At 35.1% G+C, this 21,543-nt stretch overlaps 4 protein-coding genes across 4 annotated transcripts; 2 read left to right on the plus strand and 2 right to left on the minus strand.

Annotated features, from left to right (window-relative positions):
- Window positions 1–8,157: 8,157 nt before the first annotated feature.
- LOC110859152 (putative uncharacterized protein YKR104W) lies at window positions 8,158–9,701 on the minus strand. The gene is made up of 5 exons (XM_022108022.2): window positions 9,435–9,701; window positions 8,972–9,360; window positions 8,738–8,895; window positions 8,543–8,672; window positions 8,158–8,475 (listed from the first exon to the last, which is right to left on the minus strand). Exons 1-5 carry the CDS (start codon window positions 9,556–9,558, stop codon window positions 8,353–8,355), a joined length of 924 nt encoding a protein of 307 aa, XP_021963714.2. The 5' UTR covers window positions 9,559–9,701; the 3' UTR covers window positions 8,158–8,352.
- A 35-nt stretch (window positions 9,702–9,736) lies between these two features.
- On the minus strand, window positions 9,737–13,878 carry LOC110859068 (multidrug resistance-associated protein 4-like). Its single transcript, XM_022107930.2, has 15 exons — window positions 13,709–13,878; window positions 13,392–13,640; window positions 13,148–13,319; window positions 12,995–13,041; window positions 12,708–12,928; window positions 12,495–12,651; window positions 12,165–12,396; window positions 11,995–12,104; window positions 11,838–11,928; window positions 11,294–11,767; window positions 10,838–11,172; window positions 10,618–10,769; window positions 10,072–10,554; window positions 9,872–9,975; window positions 9,737–9,769 (listed from the first exon to the last, which is right to left on the minus strand). Exons 1-15 carry the CDS (start codon window positions 13,876–13,878, stop codon window positions 9,737–9,739), a joined length of 3,030 nt encoding a protein of 1,009 aa, XP_021963622.2.
- Window positions 13,879–15,410: 1,532 nt separating this feature from the next.
- LOC110859098 (tryptophan--tRNA ligase, cytoplasmic-like) lies at window positions 15,411–17,361 on the plus strand. Its single transcript, XM_022107967.1, is given in 9 exon segments — window positions 15,411–15,580; window positions 15,655–15,883; window positions 15,972–16,071; window positions 16,157–16,242; window positions 16,324–16,415; window positions 16,492–16,613; window positions 16,698–16,871; window positions 16,967–17,107; window positions 17,191–17,361. Coding segments are annotated over 9 exon segments (1,215 nt in total). The 5' UTR covers window positions 15,411–15,468; the 3' UTR covers window positions 17,350–17,361.
- A 2,960-nt stretch (window positions 17,362–20,321) lies between these two features.
- On the plus strand, window positions 20,322–21,539 carry LOC110859069 (uncharacterized protein F54H12.2-like). Its single transcript, XM_022107932.1, has one exon. It carries the CDS (start codon window positions 20,322–20,324, stop codon window positions 21,537–21,539), a length of 1,218 nt encoding a protein of 405 aa, XP_021963624.1.
- Window positions 21,540–21,543: the final 4 nt, after the last annotated feature.

Consider the following 21,543-nt stretch of genomic DNA (forward strand, 5'->3'; position numbering starts at 1 on the left):
AAAATTTTCAAAATAGTATATTAAACTAATTTCAATCTTCCATAAAAGAAGGACGAATCTTGACGTTCTTATCCTTTCCACTAGTCCGACTTTTTGCAAGCCCCCGCTTCCCTTCAGTACCAATAACACCCCGATTATTCGGGGCTGGACCGCCCAATCCCAAATTGACCCGGGGATGCGTAGGCACACCCACGCTGAACGGAGAAGAACTCGTCTGCACCACGCGGCGATGACCATTTCCGTCATAACTGAATTTTTTACTTGACGTCGACGACGTCGGTGCGTTGTCCACTTCGAAATTGGCATCATTCTCTTTCTTCGCGGCCGCGGCGGAGGCCGACTTGTCGCGTGCTCTGCCTCTCGCAATGTCCAAAACGGTGGAAACGACCTCTTCCGCTATGCCGAAGGGGGCAACGGCTCGCACCACGGTGGTCACGATCTAGGTATAAATTTATCACAAATTCAGTATTTTGATGCTGTGTTCTTCCCTGGGTTTGAATTTTTGGAGCTGTTGCACCCACAAAAAGATCAAAATCTACATGGAGAAGGCAATATTCGTACGAAAATACGGGTTTTATGAAGAAATTACTTTTCATCGGGGTCAAAATACTGTATTTTGAAAAATCATGAAAACAATCCATTTTGACAACGGTAAAAGTTAATTTCTTGATAAAATCTAAATATTTTCGTATGACTGCTGCAAACACGATGTAATAAAGTAGATTCTCATCCGTTCTTCCCGGATTTCGGGGGCCGTTACACCCACACAAAGACGAAAATCTACGTGGAGAATGCAACTGTCAGACGAAAATACAGGTTTTGTAAAGAAATTGGCTTCTTTAAATCTACAATTTTAAAATCCTCCTATTTTTTACATCGATAAAATGTTTGGATCGATGTCAAAATCCCTCAGTTTAGAAAAAATGTAAATTACAAAATAAGTAAATTAGTTTCAAGTTTCGAACTTTTTGATAACGAGAAAACGTTGATTTCTTAAAAAAGACATGAGTTCAGATCTCTATCTTTTTGTAGACGTGGACATTTTGGTTCTCAATAAATTGAACATATTTAACAAAGCGTTTCGCAAACCTCGCAATTTTACAGTGCGGATTTAGCAAAAGAAAACCTACAGTGTGCAGTGTTTATACAGCCCGAGTCAGGGACAGAGTCCACTTCTAAATGTTTGTCAAGTACCAGTACCAGTACCGGTACCAACTACTAATAGTAGTTGGTACCGGTCTTTATGGGAAAGTTTTTGACGATTGCGAATTATTGGCAATCAATTCGCAACAATTCGCTGCAAAATTTCAGCTTCTTTAGCCAATTCCAAAAACCTCATTGAGTCCTCCTGGCAAAAAAATCTTAAAATTTACTTCACATTTATTAAGCTGATCTAACCCTGCAGGATCACGCCAGCTTTTAGTCGTCTACGCCCGTTTTCAAAACCAGTGGGGGTGACCCTACTGGGTACTTAAAAATAGTAATTCGGTCGTTATAACATTGCACTTTAGTACACAATTATGACCAATTTCCCGAATATCAGCTACCAACTTTTAAAATAGCGACTTTTAGAAACGGTCACCTTCAAGGCTACTCTGGTTCCACTTTGTTCGCTTTTAACTTCATATACTTCCACACGAAAGCATTAAGTATCACCGTACCGAATTTCATCTTTTTCAGACAATTTATGAAAATCGGTATGGGCCACCCCCTATGTAGGGTCGCTCCACATAAAATTTAGTGGGTTCTTTTCGGAGTTCATATTTTTATGGAAGATTTGGGGTGCATTTTTAATAATTTGTTGATTTTCAAGTAATAGATAAATAAAGGTAAGGTTTTGTTCAACAATAATTCTGATTTGAAATTTCTAATTTGAAATTTCTGGAATGTTAAAACTAATTTTTGTATTAGCTTCAAATTCGCTGTTTAAGTTAATGTTTCAAATAAAATTTAACAAACAAAATTTTGATCTTTCTCAATTATTTTCCGCATAATAATCGCAAATTATTTATTTCTCCGAGTCATTTCATCCTCAATACATTCTAATTTGAAATGGTTAGTATCTTAAATCTAGTTCACATTCATTTTTCGAGTTAGATTTTTTAGCAAGATTTTGAGCCCATTTTTTAAAAAATTAGTAATCTTCAAGTAACAATTAAAACTAACAATAAGATTTTGTTCGACAATAATTATAATTTGAATTTTTTCACATTTTAGAAACCATTTTTTTATTGCTTACGATCGAAATTGAATGTTTATTTGATGGATGATTGGGTTTATTCAGAGTTTGTATTTTTATGTAAGATCTGTACTCCAATTTTTAAAAATAAATGATTTCCAAATACTATTTGAAACATTAGATTTTGTCAATTTGTCGTATTATGGTTCAATTTTGATGTAACGAAAAAGTTAGGATTTTTTTTCTCGATTATCATAATTTGAAAATTTTCCAATTTCAATAACCAATTTATAATTTCTCGAAATCTAAATTGACCGTTTATTTAATGGAGTGTACTCACAGTTCGTATTTTTATGTAAAACTTAGAGTCAAATTTTAAAAAAAATTAATTTACAAGTAACGAATAAAGCTGAGATTTTGTTCGAGTTAGATTTTTTAGCAAGATTTTGAGCCCATTTTTTAAAAAATTAGTAATCTTCAAGTAACAATTAAAACTAACAATAAGATTTTGTTCGACAATAATTCTAATTTGAATTTTCTCACATTTTAGAAACCAATTTTTTATTTCTTGAAATCAATCTTAACTTTTTATTTATCGGATTGCTGAATCTATTCAGAGTTCATATTTTTATGTAAAATGTGCAGTCCAATTTTTAAAAAAATAATGATTGACAAATAACTACTTAAAAATAATAGATTTGGTTAACTTGTTAATTTTAATGTAGCGAACAAAATTTGAATTTTGTTCTCAATTGTTGTAATTTTAAATTTTTCGAATTTATATAACCAATTTTATAATTTCTCGAAATCAAAATTAATTGCTTATTTAATGGAGTATATTCAGAGTTTGTATTTTTACGTAAAGTTCGGAGTAAAATTTTTTTTAAGTTTTTAATTTTCAAATAACAAATAATTCTAGTTTGAATTTTTTCACATTTTAAAAACCAATTTTTGTTATTTGTCGAAATCAAAATTGACTTTCTATTCAGTGGATTATTGAGTCCATTCAAAGTAAATGTCTTTATGTGAGATTTGGAGATTAAATTTTTTTTTATTTGCAAAATTCGATTTTGTCAACTTGTTTTTTCAAATTTAAATTTTGATGTAACGAATAAAATTTGGTTTTCGTTATCAATTATTGTAATTCTAAATTTTTACATTTAATAAACCAATTTTTTTATTTCTTAGATGCAAAGTTAACCGTTTATTTGGTAGAGTCTGTTAAAAGTTCGTATTTTTATGTAAGATTTTGAGGTCAATTTTGAAAAAGGTTAATTTTGAAATAACAATTAAAACTTAGATCTGTTTGGTTTGTGTTGGATCTCGTATGAATTTCTACCCGAAAAACCCGATAATCCGAATAAGGGCCTGCTTGGCGATGATGATGAGATAAAACTTTGAGTAAATGAGTTCCTAGGAACCCACTACTTTGTATTTCACTCAAAACGGTCACTTTTATTTCCTCTGACCAGTACTAGTGTTCCCTCGTTGAAAGTTTTTCCGATTGAATGACCGAAGTGGGAAATCAATTCGGATGCAGCATGTTCAGGTATGAATGTAGTGGAGAAAGTCCGTTCAAATTTTGAACGATCATTACGATTGCTCATTATTTTTATCATCTACATGTGCTAGGTAGGGTTGCCGATTTTATTACAAATTTACCGAGGTGATGATAATATCCAAATTCGAGTATCAGATATTGAACTTAAGAGTCCAGTGGATGTGCATAAATCATGAATATTTTCCCCTCCTCGCTTTCTCATCTTTGGTAAAATGTGTCCTCAAGTGCTTAGCGTGGTCATAAAAGTAAGTGGATGTCCCTTCGAAATGGACAGAATTATGGGGATAACCCTTTTCTTTCTCCAACATGCATTTTACTAGATAACTCCTTAACTCCTGAAAATGAAATGGTGGCCGTCTTCTAGATTCCACTTTCTCTGCCTCTCTTTTCTCGCCTTCATCAAATAAAGCCAGGCCACACAATTATCTAATCTGAGAAAACTAATGCAGCAAAACTGTATTACTCTGGTGGACAGCTTAATTACCATCACAGCTCTCTGGGTCGTTAACTTTTAATGTGCTATTCAGATTTTCTCTCTAGTACCACACACAGATGAAAATAAATGTTCAAATTAACATGGCAAAATAAGTAAATATGAAATTAAACTGCGAACGCAGACATACATATATTGATTCATTTGATTCCCATGTCTCCATATATCATGAATGTTCACAAACTCTATTCAAACAAGTCTGTCCATTCAGAAGAATTTCAACAAAATTCGGTCTAAGCTAGAAAAAAAGTTTGAAATACAATTCAACACATTTCCCTAAAGGCCTTGTCGGTAGGGAAAGAAAGAGATCCCCAAGGGAGAGAATGGAGAGGGATCGAAGGAAAATAAATTTATTTTTGAAGTTCCGACATCTTACTGACCACACCGCACTTTGAATATTTTAATTCTTCCCGACTCCACATTTCTTTAGTCCCTCTCAATCCTTGACCGCAAGCAAACTAACATCGAATGAATTGAGAATTTCGATCCTATTCACATTTCAATGATATCAATGTATATTTAATTCGAAAAGTTTGGAGACAGATTCAAAAATTTATATTATGCCTTTGACAAGTCGAAATCGTAGGTACTTCAAAATGTCACTACAGAAAAAAAGGATTCCCTCTAAAATTAGTAGTAAGTCTCGACTTTCACCAACTCGTTCTTTCTGTCGAGATAAAAAAATATCTAGACAAAAGAGTCAAAATATCAATAAAAATAATTGGGTTCCCTTTTTCTTGTCCCTTTCAAAATGAGGATAATTGAGCAAATGTGTCCACAGGAAGGGGGGACATCTCCATGTTCAACAAGATCTTAATGGGACGACACATTTGTCCACAGGCTACCCTATTGTGTGGCATTCGTCGGTCAGTCTAACAAAATTTGTCGGAGTGAGTCAACTAGTAACACGAGTTATCTCATCATTTCGACGTCTGTAGCGGTTGTGTCACTTTGTCAAACATGACCAAACTCTGCAGTCCAGATGATATGTCCAACAAAACCAACGAGAGATGATGTCCATATATATCTAAGAACTTTCTCCAATTCAACCGTTTTCAATGTACCTAAAAATACTTTTAGGATCCTGTACCATTCCTTAGAAATTACTTACAACCCACGAAAAATACCCTTCCCCTATATCTGTCTCATGTGCATTAGAAGACGAACAAAGAGTATTTTTTGGGTGGGTCGTTTTCCCTCGAAAGAAAGGGTTGTTTCTCCCCAAGCCACTACTATTCCTTGTTCTTGTTCGTCCTGTCCTAATGGAATCATGACGCTGAGAAAGACTCCAGCACTTCTCTAGAGAGAATAAGAGAAGAGTTGGGGAGATAAAATGATAAAAATGACAAAAATGTGGAATCTTGTAGAGAGAGAATTCGGTAAGAATTCCACTCCCTTCTAGTTCCTGAACACGGCTGGTATTTTACTCTGGGAAGAAATATAAAGAATTTGTTACCAAAAAACGTAAAGAATTTGTTAAAGGAAGGTGAGAAATATACGTACTTTTTTTATTCCTAGTATAAAAATATATTAGGTAGTGTTACGCATCGAAAATTAAAAAGTTAATGTATACAATATAACCCTAGATTTTAGATATGGCTTTCGCTTCGACTCGTCACAAAATTCTATCACAGTTTTCATACTAAGGAGGAGAACCCTTCACCTTGATAATGACCGATCGCGATGCCCTTTGGATATGTGATAGTACCCGGTGAGAGAACAAAAAGTGAAAAGCGGTTTCATGCCATGGCCACACCCACCGGAGATATTTGACCTCAAAGTTACCCCCCTATTACTAATACATATGCAGTATAGGATTTTGTCATATGAGAAAAATTTTTGGCTCCCCTGAAATATATTTAATTAAAATCTTTTTCACGAAACAGCGTTCAAATCATACATATTTAAGAGAATTATGAGCATTCAAAAAATAAAATGTATGATTTGAACGCTATTTCGTGAAAAAGATTTTAATTAAATATATTTCAGGGGAGCCAAAAATTTTTCTCATATGACAAAATCCTATACTGCATATGTATTAGTAATAGGGGGGTAACTTTGAGGTCAAATATCTCCGGTGGGTGTGGCCATGGCATGAAACCGCTTTTCACTTTTTGTTCTCTCACCGGGTACTATCACATATCCAAAGGGCATCGCGATCGGTCATTATCAAGGTGAAGGGTTCTCCTCCTAAATATGATCAAAATACTTGAAGAGCAAATTACAAAAAAATAGAAGTTACAAAACATGATGCATAAATCATTCCAATAACGGAATAAATACCTAATAAAAGACTGACATTTATTGAGACACCGTTATTGTTGGATCTTCGCATCGCCCTGAATAACCGGAAATTTTGCAGTCAATTATGCATCTCAACCAAAAGAAGTGTCTCCATTATACAGGAAGAATGTAAAAAAAGAGTTAAAAATACTAGTTTTTTTTTCTTTTCACAGAAATATCTCCTCAAATTGGAAGGCATTCAACTGTATGACGGAATGAAGCCACTTTTCCTCCTCTTGTTCAGCGGATTGAATAAAAAAAGGAGGAAGTTTTTTTTGTGTATCGTGTTAAAAGAGATGCCGGCTGAATACGGATCCCGTCCAGAAATTGAATTCTGATTGTCTCCACGTTTTCACGCGACACATTGGAATTTGAAGCTTGAGGGGAGGATTGCCTTCCACAATGTTTTCCTCATTTTGGGCAATTTGTTCGAAATCTAACAAGTGTTAATGGATGTTTTTTTCTCTTAAGTTACATTTCACATTAAAACATTTTTCTTATGCATGGCACGCCACCTATTTACTAACTGTTTCTGACTCTTTTTTATGGAAATGAAGGAAATTATGTTTGTTGAACATTAGTAATACATAATAATAAAATTGTGTTGAATTTAGGATTTTCCGGACGTTTGACAAATAAAATAGTTAGGATTTATTACCAATTTTTGAATTTTCTAATAATTTAACTAACCAAATGTAATGTCAAGATCGGTCTCGTTGTACGCGCTTTGTTTTCACCTACATATAGATGACATTTTAATCCATCACCTAAACCATGTCGTGATTTAACTGAAGAAATTTTACATTTTATTCCATTCATTTCTGTGGTGTTAATGGACAACTTTTAAAATTCCAGTCCACTGATTTTCACACCGAGAGAAGAAAGAACTTGTCTCACTGGAGGCGATTTCCGTCCTTCCTTCACAAAAGTTGCTCCCCTTTCACACTTTCCTCCTTTCTTTCACCACCACCATTCATCAATTAATTTCATTTCCAACTCGAGGTGACACAAGTTCGTCTAGGAAAGGAACGTGAGAAAATGAAAGTTTTTAGACATGGCCACACATTTTAATTAATTAGCAAATTCAACAGAGTGAGAGGAGAAAATTATTTCGAGAATGCTCTCCCTTGATTGCTTTTAGTTCAATTAATTTTAAATTCCCTGTTCCAAGATGAATTTTGTGGGAATGATTATCTCTGAATTTCTTATTATTTCGTGGTGATTGTGGATGGGGAGATAAAATAGAAATTATCTCCGGTATGGCGTGATTTTCGTTAAATTCTACACATTAAGAGAAAAAGTGCAAGCTGTCAGAATTACTTTCTCCGCTAATTATGTAACAAGAAATAACAATTCGCGTGATAGAGCAAAAGGTGAAGTGAGGGTTCACCTTGAGTAAGAATAGACACATAATTTGGAGAAAGAATGAGATTTGACGTAATTTGACATTGACACATCATCTCGATCTTGCATGTTCTCCCTCGGATTTTTCTCATTTTTCGTACACGGAAGGAAAAAAAATGTGTTTGATGTTCACATTGATAAGGATAGAATTAGAAGCAGAGAAAACGATCTTTAGCATTTTCGTGGTAATTATGTTTATATTAAACAAACGGTAGTCACACATTTTATTATGGGTTCTACAAGGGTGACAATATTGCTAAAATTATTTTTTTTGCAGGTAAAGTTTATAACTTTAAAATCTAATTAAAACAATCGTTAATTTATAAGTAATAAGGCAAGAACTGTGTTAAAAAACTAAACAATCTATGACTGAAAGTTAGGCTCTTAAATTTACATCTACCAAAACTATTACAAAATATGTCAACTTTAAATTTAATTCTCTGATGCTCTAATCCTATCCAATAATTCGTCCCGTTTTTGAGTCTTGTTCTTTTCAATCATAGCTAAGAATTCGCTATTTGGATTTTTGATCAAGTTCTGTGGTGTGTCATACTCCTGTACAAGTTAAATTATTCTTTTATTAATAGCCAATTTCATTTATGTAAAAATTTCTTAATTTTACCACAACTTTCCCCTCCCGTAGAACAAGAATCTTGTCAGAATCCACAACAGTTTCCAAGCGATGCGCAATTGTAAGGACGGTACGTCTCTGCAAACGCTCTTTCAATATCTTCTGGATATTTTCCTCAGTGCTGTGGAAATTTCCGATATTTTTTTTAAAGTACTGTGCCGATACACATTTTAGCTATGAAAATACCTGCTATCAATATTTGCTGTTGCTTCGTCTAAAGCAAATATTGGGGTCTTCAATAAACGAAGAAGTGCCCTCACTAAGGATAATTGTTGACGTTCCCCAGCGGCAAGATTTGATCCTCCCCCGTCTATTTTAAAATCCAAGCTTTGCTTCAGTCCAATCTAAAATTATGCGAAGTAACATGTTGCAAGATAGCATTATGCAAAAAAAAACTGCATAAATAATTGATTTTCTAACGTCTCTTAAAAAAGTGTTCATCTGTATATCATCGTATTCATTATTCGGGTCCAGATTGAATCGAAGCGTTCCTTGAAAAATTACTGGGTGTTGTGGTACCATTGTAATGCTGCGTCTTACTGTGTGCAACGGTTGTTCTAAAATATCTTTTCCGTCAACCAATATGCCACCCGGGGTTGTCGTGTTTGGATCAGTTAGTCGAAACAATGCAGCAAAAATAGAACTTTTTCCGGCTGCGGTTCTTCCCACGACTCCAACCTTTAGACCGGAGGTAACCTCGAAGTTAATGAACTGCAAGACATCAGAGCTTTCTTGTGTGTAACGGAGGCTAAAGTTTCGGAAGGAAATAGGACACCAGCTTCCTATCCAGGTTGGCGAATCGGATGGACCTGAAATTTGCAACAAAATTGCAAATTTTTAATGCAAAATTTTACAACTTTATAATTCCTGAATTATTTAATACCTTTGTCTTCCTCTTCGGTTGGTGTATTTTTAGCAAAATTTACGACTCTCTCCGTCGCAACCATGCTGTTTTCCACATCTGCGGAAACCATCATTCCATAATTTAGCCAAATTGTGAATGACATAGCAGAGCAAACAGCCAGTCCGACATTTCCACCACCAAACTCGATTCCAAGATCTACATTTATATTTCAAAATTCTAATATAAATATTTTAACATTGGGAAACATATTTTTACAATTTCCTCACAATTTTGAGCCACTGGAAAACCAAACGCGACCGCACCCAGAAGAAAGATCGACACTAACTCGACCCACAGACTGAAACAAGTTTTGGCTGCCGTAAACAAAAATATTGAGGAGGTATGGACATCCTAAAGAAATGCGAATTTATAAGAAAATCTTAATTCTGATTTAATCAAATTTTACAAAATCTTACCTGGGTTTCATCGAACCGTTTCGACATTCTGTTTTCTGCGCCGACCGCCCTGATCGTAGGGAGACCATCATAACACGCCAATTTGGAGCAGACTTCGCCACGAACTAAATTATAAATTATTTTATTTAAATTCGTCAGAGTTCTTAGGTAATTTCACAACATTTACAAAAAAAGTGCTACAAAATCGCAAAATAAGATACCTTCTCCATCAATCCTCTTCAAATCTCTCGACGTCGTAACGTAATATTTCCGAATACTGCTCAACATAACAATAAAAATCAAAATGGCCGGAATAGTCCAAACGTTTGCAAGAACCAGCAAAATAATGACGGTTCCAATTTGAAGAAAAATTGTTAACATGTTAAAAAATGACATTGGAATGGCTTCATCAACAATGTCCATGTCTTTTGAAAAATAGTTGAGAATTTCTCCCCCAGGAGTTTTAGAAAAAAACGAAGGTCTCGCCCGAACAAGAACATTCGCCATTTTCCGGTGCATATTATTGCAGATTTTTATGCAATAATTGAAAAATCCTAACGCTTTGAAAAGATTTGTGACGAATACGGCGCCCGTTAGGATTGAGTAGATGGTCATGTACGTGTCTTGGGAGTAAATTGGGAGTTGGAGTTCCAACCAGAGAATGGGAACAGTCATGGTTGCCCCATGAATGATTTGAGGGTCGTCTATACAAAAGATTAAATTGTTTTTAGTAGATTTTGCATCAATTTATCGAGACAAATCCATACCTTGCAAAAATGGCGAAATTGTCGTACCATCGTCATCTCCTTGTTTCGAAAAATCTGTAACATTTTCAGAACCATTGTCATTTGATGCAATTTCAGTGTGGTTTCCATTTCTGGTAAATGAACGAACGGAACTCTCCGATTGCGACATAGTCCTATTTACAAATTTCAGGAAATTTATGGTGTAAATATAATGATTTTTGTATTTTTTTGTGCATTTTACCATAAAACGACCCAATATTCAATCACGGTGATAAATACTTGTGATATGATAAACATTAAAACATGCCAAGAAAATTGGAATGAACGATTTGCTGCTGTGAAGTATTTTAGATAAGTTTTCAGTCCAATGTTTCCACTCGCACGAGATTTTTGATCGCTATTTTCAAAATTTTCAGATTTTACAATTTTGCTGGTAACAGTATTTTCTGTAGTGTTGCTTTCTTGAGCCTCAGAAGTCAAACTGTCAACGTCTTCTCCTCCAGCGTTTGCCTTGACCAAAATTTCGTCTCCTTTACCCTCCAGTTCTTGATAAGTTCCATAACTTGTAATTTTTCCCTGGAAGAAATACAATAAATAAACTACGAAAACATTTTTTGCAACATTTCTAAAAATTCACTTTAAGAAAATTTTACAAACGCTTTTTTCAAAAATTACTCAATTTCAGAAATTCAAGTACCTCATGCATGACCACAATATAATCCGCCTCTTTCAAATATTGCAACTTGTTTGTGACCAAAATTCGTAACGTTTTTGCCAATTCTTTATCCTCCTTTAGACCACGTAACAAGTCTCGAGCCACATTTCCGTCCAGAGCAGAAAGTGGGTCGTCCAACAAGAGAATGTCGCCTTGTTGGTATAACGTCCTCGCATAATCGACACGAGTCCTTTGCCCACCTGATAAGCCACTTCCACCGTCACCGACGATTGTTTCGTCGCCATGTTCAAGAGCTTGAAAGTCTTGGTTCAACATTGCTAAAGATACGGCCCAATTATACGTCGTGCGATCTTGGTCTTCATGAAGGAGAATATTGTTTTTTACAGTGTCATGAAAAATCCAAGGTTTTTGGGCAGAGTAGCTTAATTTTCCATGAATCTTGCACCTCCCAGAGATTAGGGATAATTCGCCAAGAAGTAGTTGCAGAAATGACGACTGTGTACAAAATTGCGGAATAATTATTTTTTTTTGCAAATAGTACTTTTGATTTTTCCACGATACAAACCTTTCCGGAAGCTGTTTCTCCAACCACCATCACCAATTTTGGATCAGAAATGGTTAAACTGATCGATTTGATACCTTTCCCTGATTCCCATCTGAATGGATGAAAACACATGAAAATCCATGAAAATTGTTTTATTTTCTATAAAAAATCTACTTACTCTGCAACCGCGTCTTCTAAATTAATTGATGGGAACTTAGGAACTTTCTCTGACAGGTCGGACCTTTTGTACCCTTCGGAATCATGTTTCTCTTGCAGTAGTAGAAATTCCTATCCAAAAAAATCATGGTGAAATTGAAACCTTTGGATTTTTTCTGTATTTTATTTTACCTGAATATTTTTTATGCAGGCTAAAAATTCTCCTACATTTTTACACGCCCCTGGCAGAAGATAAACCATGTAATGTGTCGCCGTATTGTAGACGGCTGTGGCAAAAAATACTTTCTCCGGAGTGAGCGGACCTCCCCAAAGAGCGAGGGAGATAAATGTCAAAAATGGAATTAACCGCGACGACGTGAGAAAGACGGCCATTTGGAAAGCGTGAAGATTAGAACCTTTAGATCTTTAAGTTTGGCGACTTCAGCTCTAAATGTATTTAAAGAGGGAAGATTTTTTTAGGATACGGAAATTTTGATATTATTCATACTTTCACATATTTACTTTCTTTTTTTATTGACTTGTTCTCGAAATACGTTCTCCCAAGTGTACGTCTTGATAGTAAGTATTCCAGCAATTATTTCATTTATGAGAGATGTCCGGGCTCCACTGGCTTCGTTGATTTTACCTCGATATTCTCCAGATTTTGCAGCATACCAATCTTTAAAAAATATTTATATAAAATATATTTTTTTGTAATGGATTTGACCAACTTACATTGAAATGGCATGTACAGAAAAATTGATATAATCCCAGGAATGCACGGCCATCCAAATTCTTGCCACAAAAAGTAAAACAGCAGCACGAATTGAATCGGTGCAATAAAAATGTACGGAAATTGGGCCAGCTTGTCTTCAACGTTGGCATTCTTGCTGATTAAATTGGTCACAAATGCGTCATCAATTTTGATTGGTTCGTTTGGTTTCTCATTGTTTCCCCTAAAAGTAGAAACAAGATTTTTGGTTTATTTTAAAAATGAGAAAAAAGATACTACTTGAAATTACTTTGAAGGTTTTGCAGGAATTTGGCACGACTGACTCAATTTTAGCATCTGGACAAAAGTTTGGAAACAATTTTTGTTAAAATTGTCTATCAAATTATTTATTACTAAAAATTCATACTTTTCTCTGAATCAGACAAGTCAACGCGATCCTAACCCAATTTGATACCCTCTGTAAACAAAACTGACTCGGATTGCTGGTCATTGTTATTGATAGCGTGGTAATTGTAATAAACGCGGCGTAAATGTATTGCCAACTTCTCCCATTGTTTTCCTCTTGGGGTGAAAATGACTTAACAAACCAGAGCAGGGTGAGAGGTTGGATGACTCTGAAAAAATTGGCATATTTGTGAATAATTATAAAATAGCAATTTCTAGACTAATTTTATTCATATAAATACTTGAATAAGCAATCCGTAACAAAGATTGGAATCCAGGTGAGAAAATAAGAAGTTCCATACGCCTTGAAAATCGCACGGAGCAAAGATGCATTTTCTCTAGATTGTCTGGAGGATGGGCGTTGGATCTGGACGCGTGACTCATCTCGATGTCCATTTTTTGTAGATTTTTCTGCAGAATTTTGTGCAAGTGGTTCTGTCTCTGGAATAGTGAACACTACAACTGTCGAGCCTTCTTCTTTTTCCCAATACCTGAAATTTGTTAGTTCCTCGATTTTAACAGGTTTAATTAAATATTACAATATTTTTATTATGCTTACTCTTCCAGTTTATCTGCATTTTTTTGTGATTTATCCTTATCAGGGGCTGGATAAATGTCGTCACGGTTTAAACCACCAGCTTTTTTCGCTTTTTGAAAGAGTGACCAGATCCATGCAAATATTAGCAAGGATATCGGACCCGCTTGGTCGAATGGGTTGGGTCTTGCCATTTTTTTATGTATGTAAATGCGTGATTATTATTTTGCTGAATTATTTAGAATTAAAGCGCTCTCTGGATGAACGATTACGACTAACTGACTCAAATCTTGTTCAGATAAGTCACTGATGGGAAGTGAGAGCACTTCGGAACGTATTTAATTTGGAACCTTAACTACATTTGTATAAGAAGGTGGTAAAGAGTTCTTATGAATTGTGGGGATGAACTATACGTAAGAATCATGAGATTTTGTAGTAAAAATATTTGTGCATGATCTTTGTCGTGTGTCACTGCAGTATGGATGGATAGATAGAATCCATGCTAAAACAACAGCGAATGTGCAAAAATTAAGTAAATGGCAATATCTGACCAGATTGAATTATATCGCGATTTTTTTTAAGTTTATTGCTCATCATGAGTATGTACAATTATACAATTCTGCAAACGTTTCAGCGAGAATCATGGAACAAATAAAAGCTCAAGGTTTACAACCTGCATTTCATGACTAACTAAGTTTAAGCAAATACATGAACATTCATGAAAATCCATACCCATTAGAAAGAGAAGACTATTGCTTTTGCCAATGCCAAACCGAACGGATGTGTGATATTTTAAGCAAATACAACATTTTCAAGTGTTTATTTGCTTATCTTCTTGCATAACGCGCAAAAAGAGTGAGTCTTGTTGAGTCAGAAGTCTGGTCTTAAAACGTTATTTTCAGATGCATCTCATGAAATGCAAGAAAACTCATGAGATGAGAATTACTCAAGTGCATGCTTGGATTTGAAGATTTGTGCATCTCTTCCTTCCCTATATCTTTCTAAGAATGCAGAAACGTAGAACAAATATGAGATTTCGCAAAATCCCATGAATTTGTTTTTATTTAGAGAATTGCTTCATGTGCCTGGAATTTGTCAATATGTGAGATAAGTTAGACACAAAATCATACATAGGTATTAGAATTATTACAATCATCCAGACAGGATGTAAGGCGTCAATGCATTAATATTAATTAATCAATTTCACTCTTGCTTTCCCTTAAAACTTATCAACCTGACTAAATAGCAGAGATGAAGTTAATACGCCCAAATTATATACCTAAAATTTACGACACATTCATAGATTAGTAATAGGTATCATAAATACAAAAAATTTCAGATTACAAAATTTATTGGCGACTCCTCTTGTGACTTTGAGTCATCTGGGAATTTGCAGTATTTCATGACAAAGCATGAATGCAGCTTACAATAAATATACCTTTACAATTCGCACGTAATAATGTCAATCATCATAATGTCGTTAATTGTTCAAATATTATAGTTTCCTTCATAACTATTTCTATACCATTTAGTTACTTAATAGTCATTTTACTTTGCACATTATTTTAATACGAATCCATCATGTTTTAACGTACATACATCGCTCGATCCATGAAAACTACTCGCATCCCCATGTTGAGAGAATTTCATGTACAAATCGTACTGTAATAAAATAAGGAGATTCTCCCAATCTTGAGCTCATTGTACGATTTGTCGTTCTCCTGATACAACCACATTTTATTTATTTCCGTACATTTCAAATTTGTTATTTCTTTTTTAAAAAAATGTCTCAAGAAGACAACAACGTTGAAGTGGCTGGCGGTGATGACGACATCGTTGATCCATGGAACGTTCAGAGCAAATCTGAGACTGGGATCGATTATGATAAACTTATCAGTAAGTTTTTATTTTGTCTCATTTTCCCCTCAATTCCGGTCAATTTTTATAACACTTTTTTGTATTATTTGCAGACAAGTTTGGATGTCAACGAATTTCCGACGAGCTTATAGCACGCATTGAACGTGTTATCGGAAAAAAGGCACACGCTCTCTTGAAACGTGGCGTGTTCTTTAGTCATCGCGACCTTGAGTTCATTTTGGACAGGAAGGAAAAAGGTCAGCCCTTCTACTTGTACACGGGAAGGGGACCTTCGTCAGAATCGATGCATTTGGGACATCTCATCCCATTCATTTTTACAAAGTATGCATATCATTTTTTTAAATTTATATAATTTTATGACAATGTATTTTTGAATTTCAAATATTCCTCAAAATTTTGAAATTCTCAGGTGATTACAGGACGCATTTGACGTCCCACTCGTTATTCAGTTGACTGACGATGAAAAATTTATTTGGAGAAACGACCTTACGATTGAGAAATCAATGGAGGTAAGAAAGTTTATTAAATAAACTTTCAGGGGGTGTGGTTTCCTATATTTTTCTTAAACTGATTTATTTTATTATTAATATTTAGTTGGCCAAGGAAAATGCTAAAGATATCATCGCTTGCGGATTCGACATCAACAAAACTTTCATCTTTTCAAATTTTCGATACATCGGGTAAAAACACAACTTACCAATAGAACATATTTTCTTCTAATATTATTTTTGTTTCTAATTTTACTTTTCTCCCTTAAACAGTCAATCTCCAGAATTTTACCAAAATATTCAACTAGTCGCGAAAAACGTGACCTTCAACCAAGCCAAGGGATGTTTTGGGTTTAAGGAGGGTGGTAAGAAATTTTAAGTGACTTTTTCAAAAAAATGGTTACCTCCATAAATATTTAAAATTGCAATTTTTGGGGATAGATTCAATTGGAAAAATTCACTTCCCGTCCATCGAAGCAGCACCCAGCTTCTCGGGAAGTTTTCCCTTCATTTTCAACGGGAAGAAAGATATCCCATGCCTAATTCCGTGTGCGATTGATCAAGTAAATTTTACAATTTTTTTAGAATTAAATTTTTAAATGTTTTTTTTCAGTATTTTAAATCAAAATTTATACTTTTTTTAATAGGATCCATTTTTTCGCATGACACGTGACGTTGCGCCACGCGTCGGTCTGCATAAACCTGCCCTGATTCATTCAGTCTTTTTCCCTGCGTTGCAAGGAGCTCAGAGCAAAATGTCGGCGTCAGATGAAACTTCCGCCATTTTCTTGACAGATACGCAAGAACAGATTAAGGATAAGGTGGGGAAAAAAATATGGATAAGTTTTGTGAAAAAAAGCGATAATATGATTTACATATGTACAAGAGGGAGAAAGTAATAATTTTTATCCCGCAGATAAATAAGTACGCTTTCTCCGGGGGTCGGGCTACAGCGATGGAACAGAGAGAATTTGGTGCAAATTGTGAGATCGATGTTTCCTACCAATATCTCAAGTTTTTCTATCATGATGAAGAAAAGTTGGAGGTTATGCGTCAAGTAAGTTAATATTTCAAGAAAATATTTAAGGAAGTTATCTTTTTCTGTCAATTTGAAATAATATTATTTTAACATAATTTTAGGATTACACGAGTGGTAAAATGTTGACCGGGGAGCTTAAAGCGGTTCTCATCAAGGAATTGCAAGAAATGGTGGCAGACATTCAGAAACGTCGAGCAGTGGTGGATGACGCTCTTGTAGAGCAATTCATGACGCCAAGACCTTTACAATATAGTTTTTGAACGAGTTTGTTAAAATGAATTCAATAAAAGTTGCTTCTTATCAAAGCGTTTATTTTGTGTAGTATTTTTTCTGTTTAAAAATGAAGAAATAAACCTTATAAAAAATTGCATAGTTCGTCAAGGTTTATGATTCATGTACTAGTACTTTATTGGGGGGATTTCATTTTGCCATTTCATTAGTATTTTTATCTGTCTCTTGCCAGGGTTCCGAAACCAAAAACACATTTTTTTTGCTTGATTGCTGTATTTCAAATAATGGGTGTGGTTTTGCTTTTTTGAATCTTATAGCATGACATTTAAAATGTACGCCGCAAGATGGCGATAGGAAAAATGCAAAAGATTTATAAAAAATTATTTTCGTGTTTTTTTTGGCGAACACTGTTCTTCACTGGATTTTGTGAATCTTTATAGAAAACTCTATTGGTTTCACATGACAGGATGCGTGATCTCATCTCATCTACAAATAAATAAATTGCGTCGTTCTCTCTCATTTTGTTTTCACTTTTCGCTAGTCATAGTAGTAGAAGTGGCTAGGTTTTTTCGCCAAAGATTTCTCGCCCGCTTTATTTCTTATGGGGAAATCCTTGGCTAGGTTTTCTCGCCAAGGATTTCTCGCCCGCTTTATTTCTTATGGGAGAAGCCACGGAGTTCTCACCCACTTCATTTCTTATGGGAGAAGCCACGGATTTCTCGCCCACTCTATTTCTTATGGGAAAAAAGACGGGTCCTCATCACACACTTCTTATGAGGAAAAAGAGGGCTCCTCGCCACATACTTTTCCTTACGGGAAAAAATATGGGTTCTCGCCACCATACATTGCCTTATGAGGGAAAAAGACGGTTAGGGCTTCTCGCCACAAGGCCTTTATAGCATGGGTATGTATTGCAAGGATATGCTGACTGCTTATAGTAACCAAAGTCTCAGATGTATTTTCATGTGTCGAAAAATAATGACGGGACTTCTCAAATTGCCCCAAATATCTCAGTTTACCCCCGTGCCATAGATTATCCTGGTGTCTCTGATTACCCCAAATTACTAAAATTACCCAAAATCTCAAATTACCCCAACAATGTATTTCTTATGGAAAAAAATCTTTCAGATGGGGGTACATGGGTTGAGAAGAAATGATGGCGGAACGTTTGAGACTAAATTATCAAAAATGTCTCAATTTACCCTATTTGTCTCATTTTATTCAAGTATCTCAATTTACCCCAATTGTCTCAAATTCCCCACTTATCTTAAAAACCATCAACGAATCATTTTACCTCTATATAGACAAGTAATACTCATTCAATTCTTAGTTACTCGCAGAGTCTTCAAGTTTAAAAATGCCTTTCTACTGTATACCCAAACATTTAGTTTGGTTGAGCCTTTTTATCTTGGCATTTGATATAACGTTACTCGTAATAATCTGCTCATATTCTATAATTGAAAGTGGAAAATCAAACCAAACCTTATCTCAAGACGGTTACGAAACCGAATTGTCAGAGTACGAAATCCAAAATAAAACTGATTGCAGGGTTTGCTTGTTACATGTTCGACGATTAATAAAAACCCCGAAAATTGACTATAAAATGGCTTACAAAAATTTTGTGAACGTCACACGAGTTTAGTCCTCAGAATTGAAGAAACGTCATCATGTCGTCCTTTTATGTTCACATTGAGAGCAACTCCTCATTTTCTCACTTTCAAGATAATACGATATCAAGCTTTAGAAATTGGTTATGCTCACCAATAATTTTGGAGCCCAACTCGTACGAAGTAGCCTTGGTAGAATGTGCTTATCCATCTACACCAATTCGTTTTGGAAAGGGCGATGAATTGTACGAAGTGTTAATAAAAAGTAATGACATTAATAGCCCCGTAAATGAAAACAAAACAATTTATAATAATATTGTGTCACTTGACTTGTTTAAAAATAATACGTATTCCGAGTATAAAACTCAGGATGAATGGATAACAGTTTGCAACAATACTAATATCGAAACATTTGACGATTTACTTGAAGCAATGTCTACAAAGGACTTTTTGTTTAAACATTACAACGGATATACTCTTTTATCCACTCGGACAGTTGAAGAAGATGTAGTCTACGATTTTCAATTTAATACGCAAATGGCCAACATACTTGGATTCCCTCATCAAATTCATTGTAACTCAAGCTTACAAGCAGATTATAAATTCAACTTTAAATCAAATAACTCGAGATATTATATTTATTGTGACATTGTCGAAAACCAGCATGTGGACGATACCACAGCACCAATCCTAAGATCGCTTGTAAATCCTTATACTGATATTGATAAAATTGTTTCAAAAACGTTCAACAATTTACAATATGTCTCAGTGGCAAAACCATCCATGGACTATATTCACATGTATATAAGGAACGAGTTTGGTGAACCTCCTCCATTCTCATTTGGAAGTTTTAGTGCTACACTTCATTTTAGAAGAAAACGTTTCTAAAATGTATTCAGAAAACGATTATGATGATTACTACCAAGCCTACGAACCTCAGATTGGAGGATCATTGGCTTATAAGGCAAGTTATTATCGACAAAAGGGAGCTGGTCTTGGTGGAGTTTTTGGCGCCATAGCCAGTCGTTTACTACCTTTTGTAAAATCACTGTTACCACACGTTGTGCCTCCCATAAAGTCAGCAGTTAAAAATATCGCAATGGATGTTATAAATAATAAGCAATCTTTCAAAGATTCTTTGCGTTCGAATGCAATGAGTGCCTTAAAAGAGGCTGGAACGAATTTACTCAACCAGTCTGGTGGTAGGATTAGACGAAGAAGGAGAGTTCGAAAACGTCAAGCAAGAACTCGTAAACCAACAAAACGTAAAATCAAACGAAAGCCAAAACGTAAACCTCTCAAACGTTTAAAATCAAAGTCGAAAACGAAGAAGAAGAAGAAGAAATCGTCAAGACGAAAGCTTATTTCCAAACCATCCTTGTTTGATTGAGAAAATGGCTAAACCAAAGCAAATTGTTAACTTTATTCGGTCAGAGACTGATCTATTCTCTGAACCCGGCTACGACTTGACTCTTGCCAGCTCACACCGAGTTGATTATCATCCAATAACAAACATTTCAGATCGATCCACTCCTCTGACATTTATTATTCAAGGAAATGATTCACAATACATTGACTTTTCTGAAACACAACTCTATATTCGCTGCAAGATTGTAGATAGCAAGGGAGCTGATAGGGATGCTGCTCAAACTGATACTGCGCCAGTTAACAATTTTCTACATTCAATGTTTAGTCAAGTTGCTATTTATTTTAATGATACGCAAATCACTTCCCCAACTTCATTATACCCATACAAGGCTTACTTGGAGACTCTGCTATCTTTTGGCAAAGAGTATACCAAGACTCAAGCAATGGCTGCTCTGTATCACAAAGAAGCAGATCCAACCACAGGAGATGAAGGGTGGAAAACTCGAGAGAAACTGGCAAATAATAGCAAAGTGTTTGAACTGTGTGGAAAACTGAAGACGGATATATTTAACCAAAACCGATTTTGCATCCCAGGAATTGATATAAAAATTGTACTATATCGAGCACCAGACAGTTTTTGTCTGCTAAGCAAGACCTCCGGATCAGCACAAGATGCAGCACAACTTCACATTATGGAAGCTAAATTAGTTGTCCAAAAGCATACTCTACTTCCATCAATTACAATGGGACATTTAAGATTAATGGAAAAGGGTCAACCTGCATGCTATCCAATGCGAAGAGGAGACATGAAATCATTTTCCCTATCTGCCGGAACACTACAGTATACAAACGAGAGTCTAATTACGGGTCTTTTGCCAGATCGTCTTGTAGTCGGCATCGTCTCGAGTAAAGCTGTACACGGACATTACAATGAAAACCCATTTAACTTTCTTCAAGCAGATATATCAAGCATCACTGTAACCGTGAACTCTGAGCAAGTAACATCTCAAACGTTTGAACTTGATTTCGATAATAAGAAAAGTATTGAAGCGTACTTTAGCGTATTTTCGGGACTGGGTCTATCAAATGTTGACACTGGAATAGAACTAACGTTCGATATTTTTAAAACTGGAAAAACTCTCTATGTTTTTGACTTGAGACACCAACATGATGGGTTCGCCATACCAAGACATGGAAGTGTGAAAATCGAGATAAAGTTACGAAATGCAACTACGTCTGCCTAACAGT

Source organism: Folsomia candida, unplaced genomic scaffold (genome assembly GCF_002217175.1).
Source record: "Folsomia candida strain VU population unplaced genomic scaffold, ASM221717v1 Fcan01_Sc024, whole genome shotgun sequence".
NCBI lineage: Eukaryota > Metazoa > Arthropoda > Collembola > Entomobryomorpha > Isotomidae > Folsomia > Folsomia candida.

Coding starts and splice junctions, on each gene's coding strand:
- LOC110859068 (XM_022107930.2), bottom strand. CDS start 13,878: ATGGCAAGACCCAACCCATTCGACCAAGCGGGTCCGATATCCTTGCTA. Junction 11,929..11,994: donor TTAGAAGACGCGGTTGCAGA/GTAAGTAGATTT, acceptor TCATCCATTCAG/ATGGGAATCAGGGAAAGGTA. Junction 11,768..11,837: donor GAGAAACAGCTTCCGGAAAG/GTTTGTATCGTG, acceptor TTTTGTACACAG/TCGTCATTTCTGCAACTACT.
- LOC110859152 (XM_022108022.2), bottom strand. CDS start 9,558: ATGTCATTCACAATTTGGCTAAATTATGGAATGATGGTTTCCGCAGAT. Junction 9,361..9,434: donor AACCGAAGAGGAAGACAAAG/GTATTAAATAAT, acceptor TGCAAATTTCAG/GTCCATCCGATTCGCCAACC. Junction 8,476..8,542: donor TACGGGAGGGGAAAGTTGTG/GTAAAATTAAGA, acceptor TAACTTGTACAG/GAGTATGACACACCACAGAA.
- LOC110859069 (XM_022107932.1), top strand. CDS start 20,322: ATGGCTAAACCAAAGCAAATTGTTAACTTTATTCGGTCAGAGACTGAT.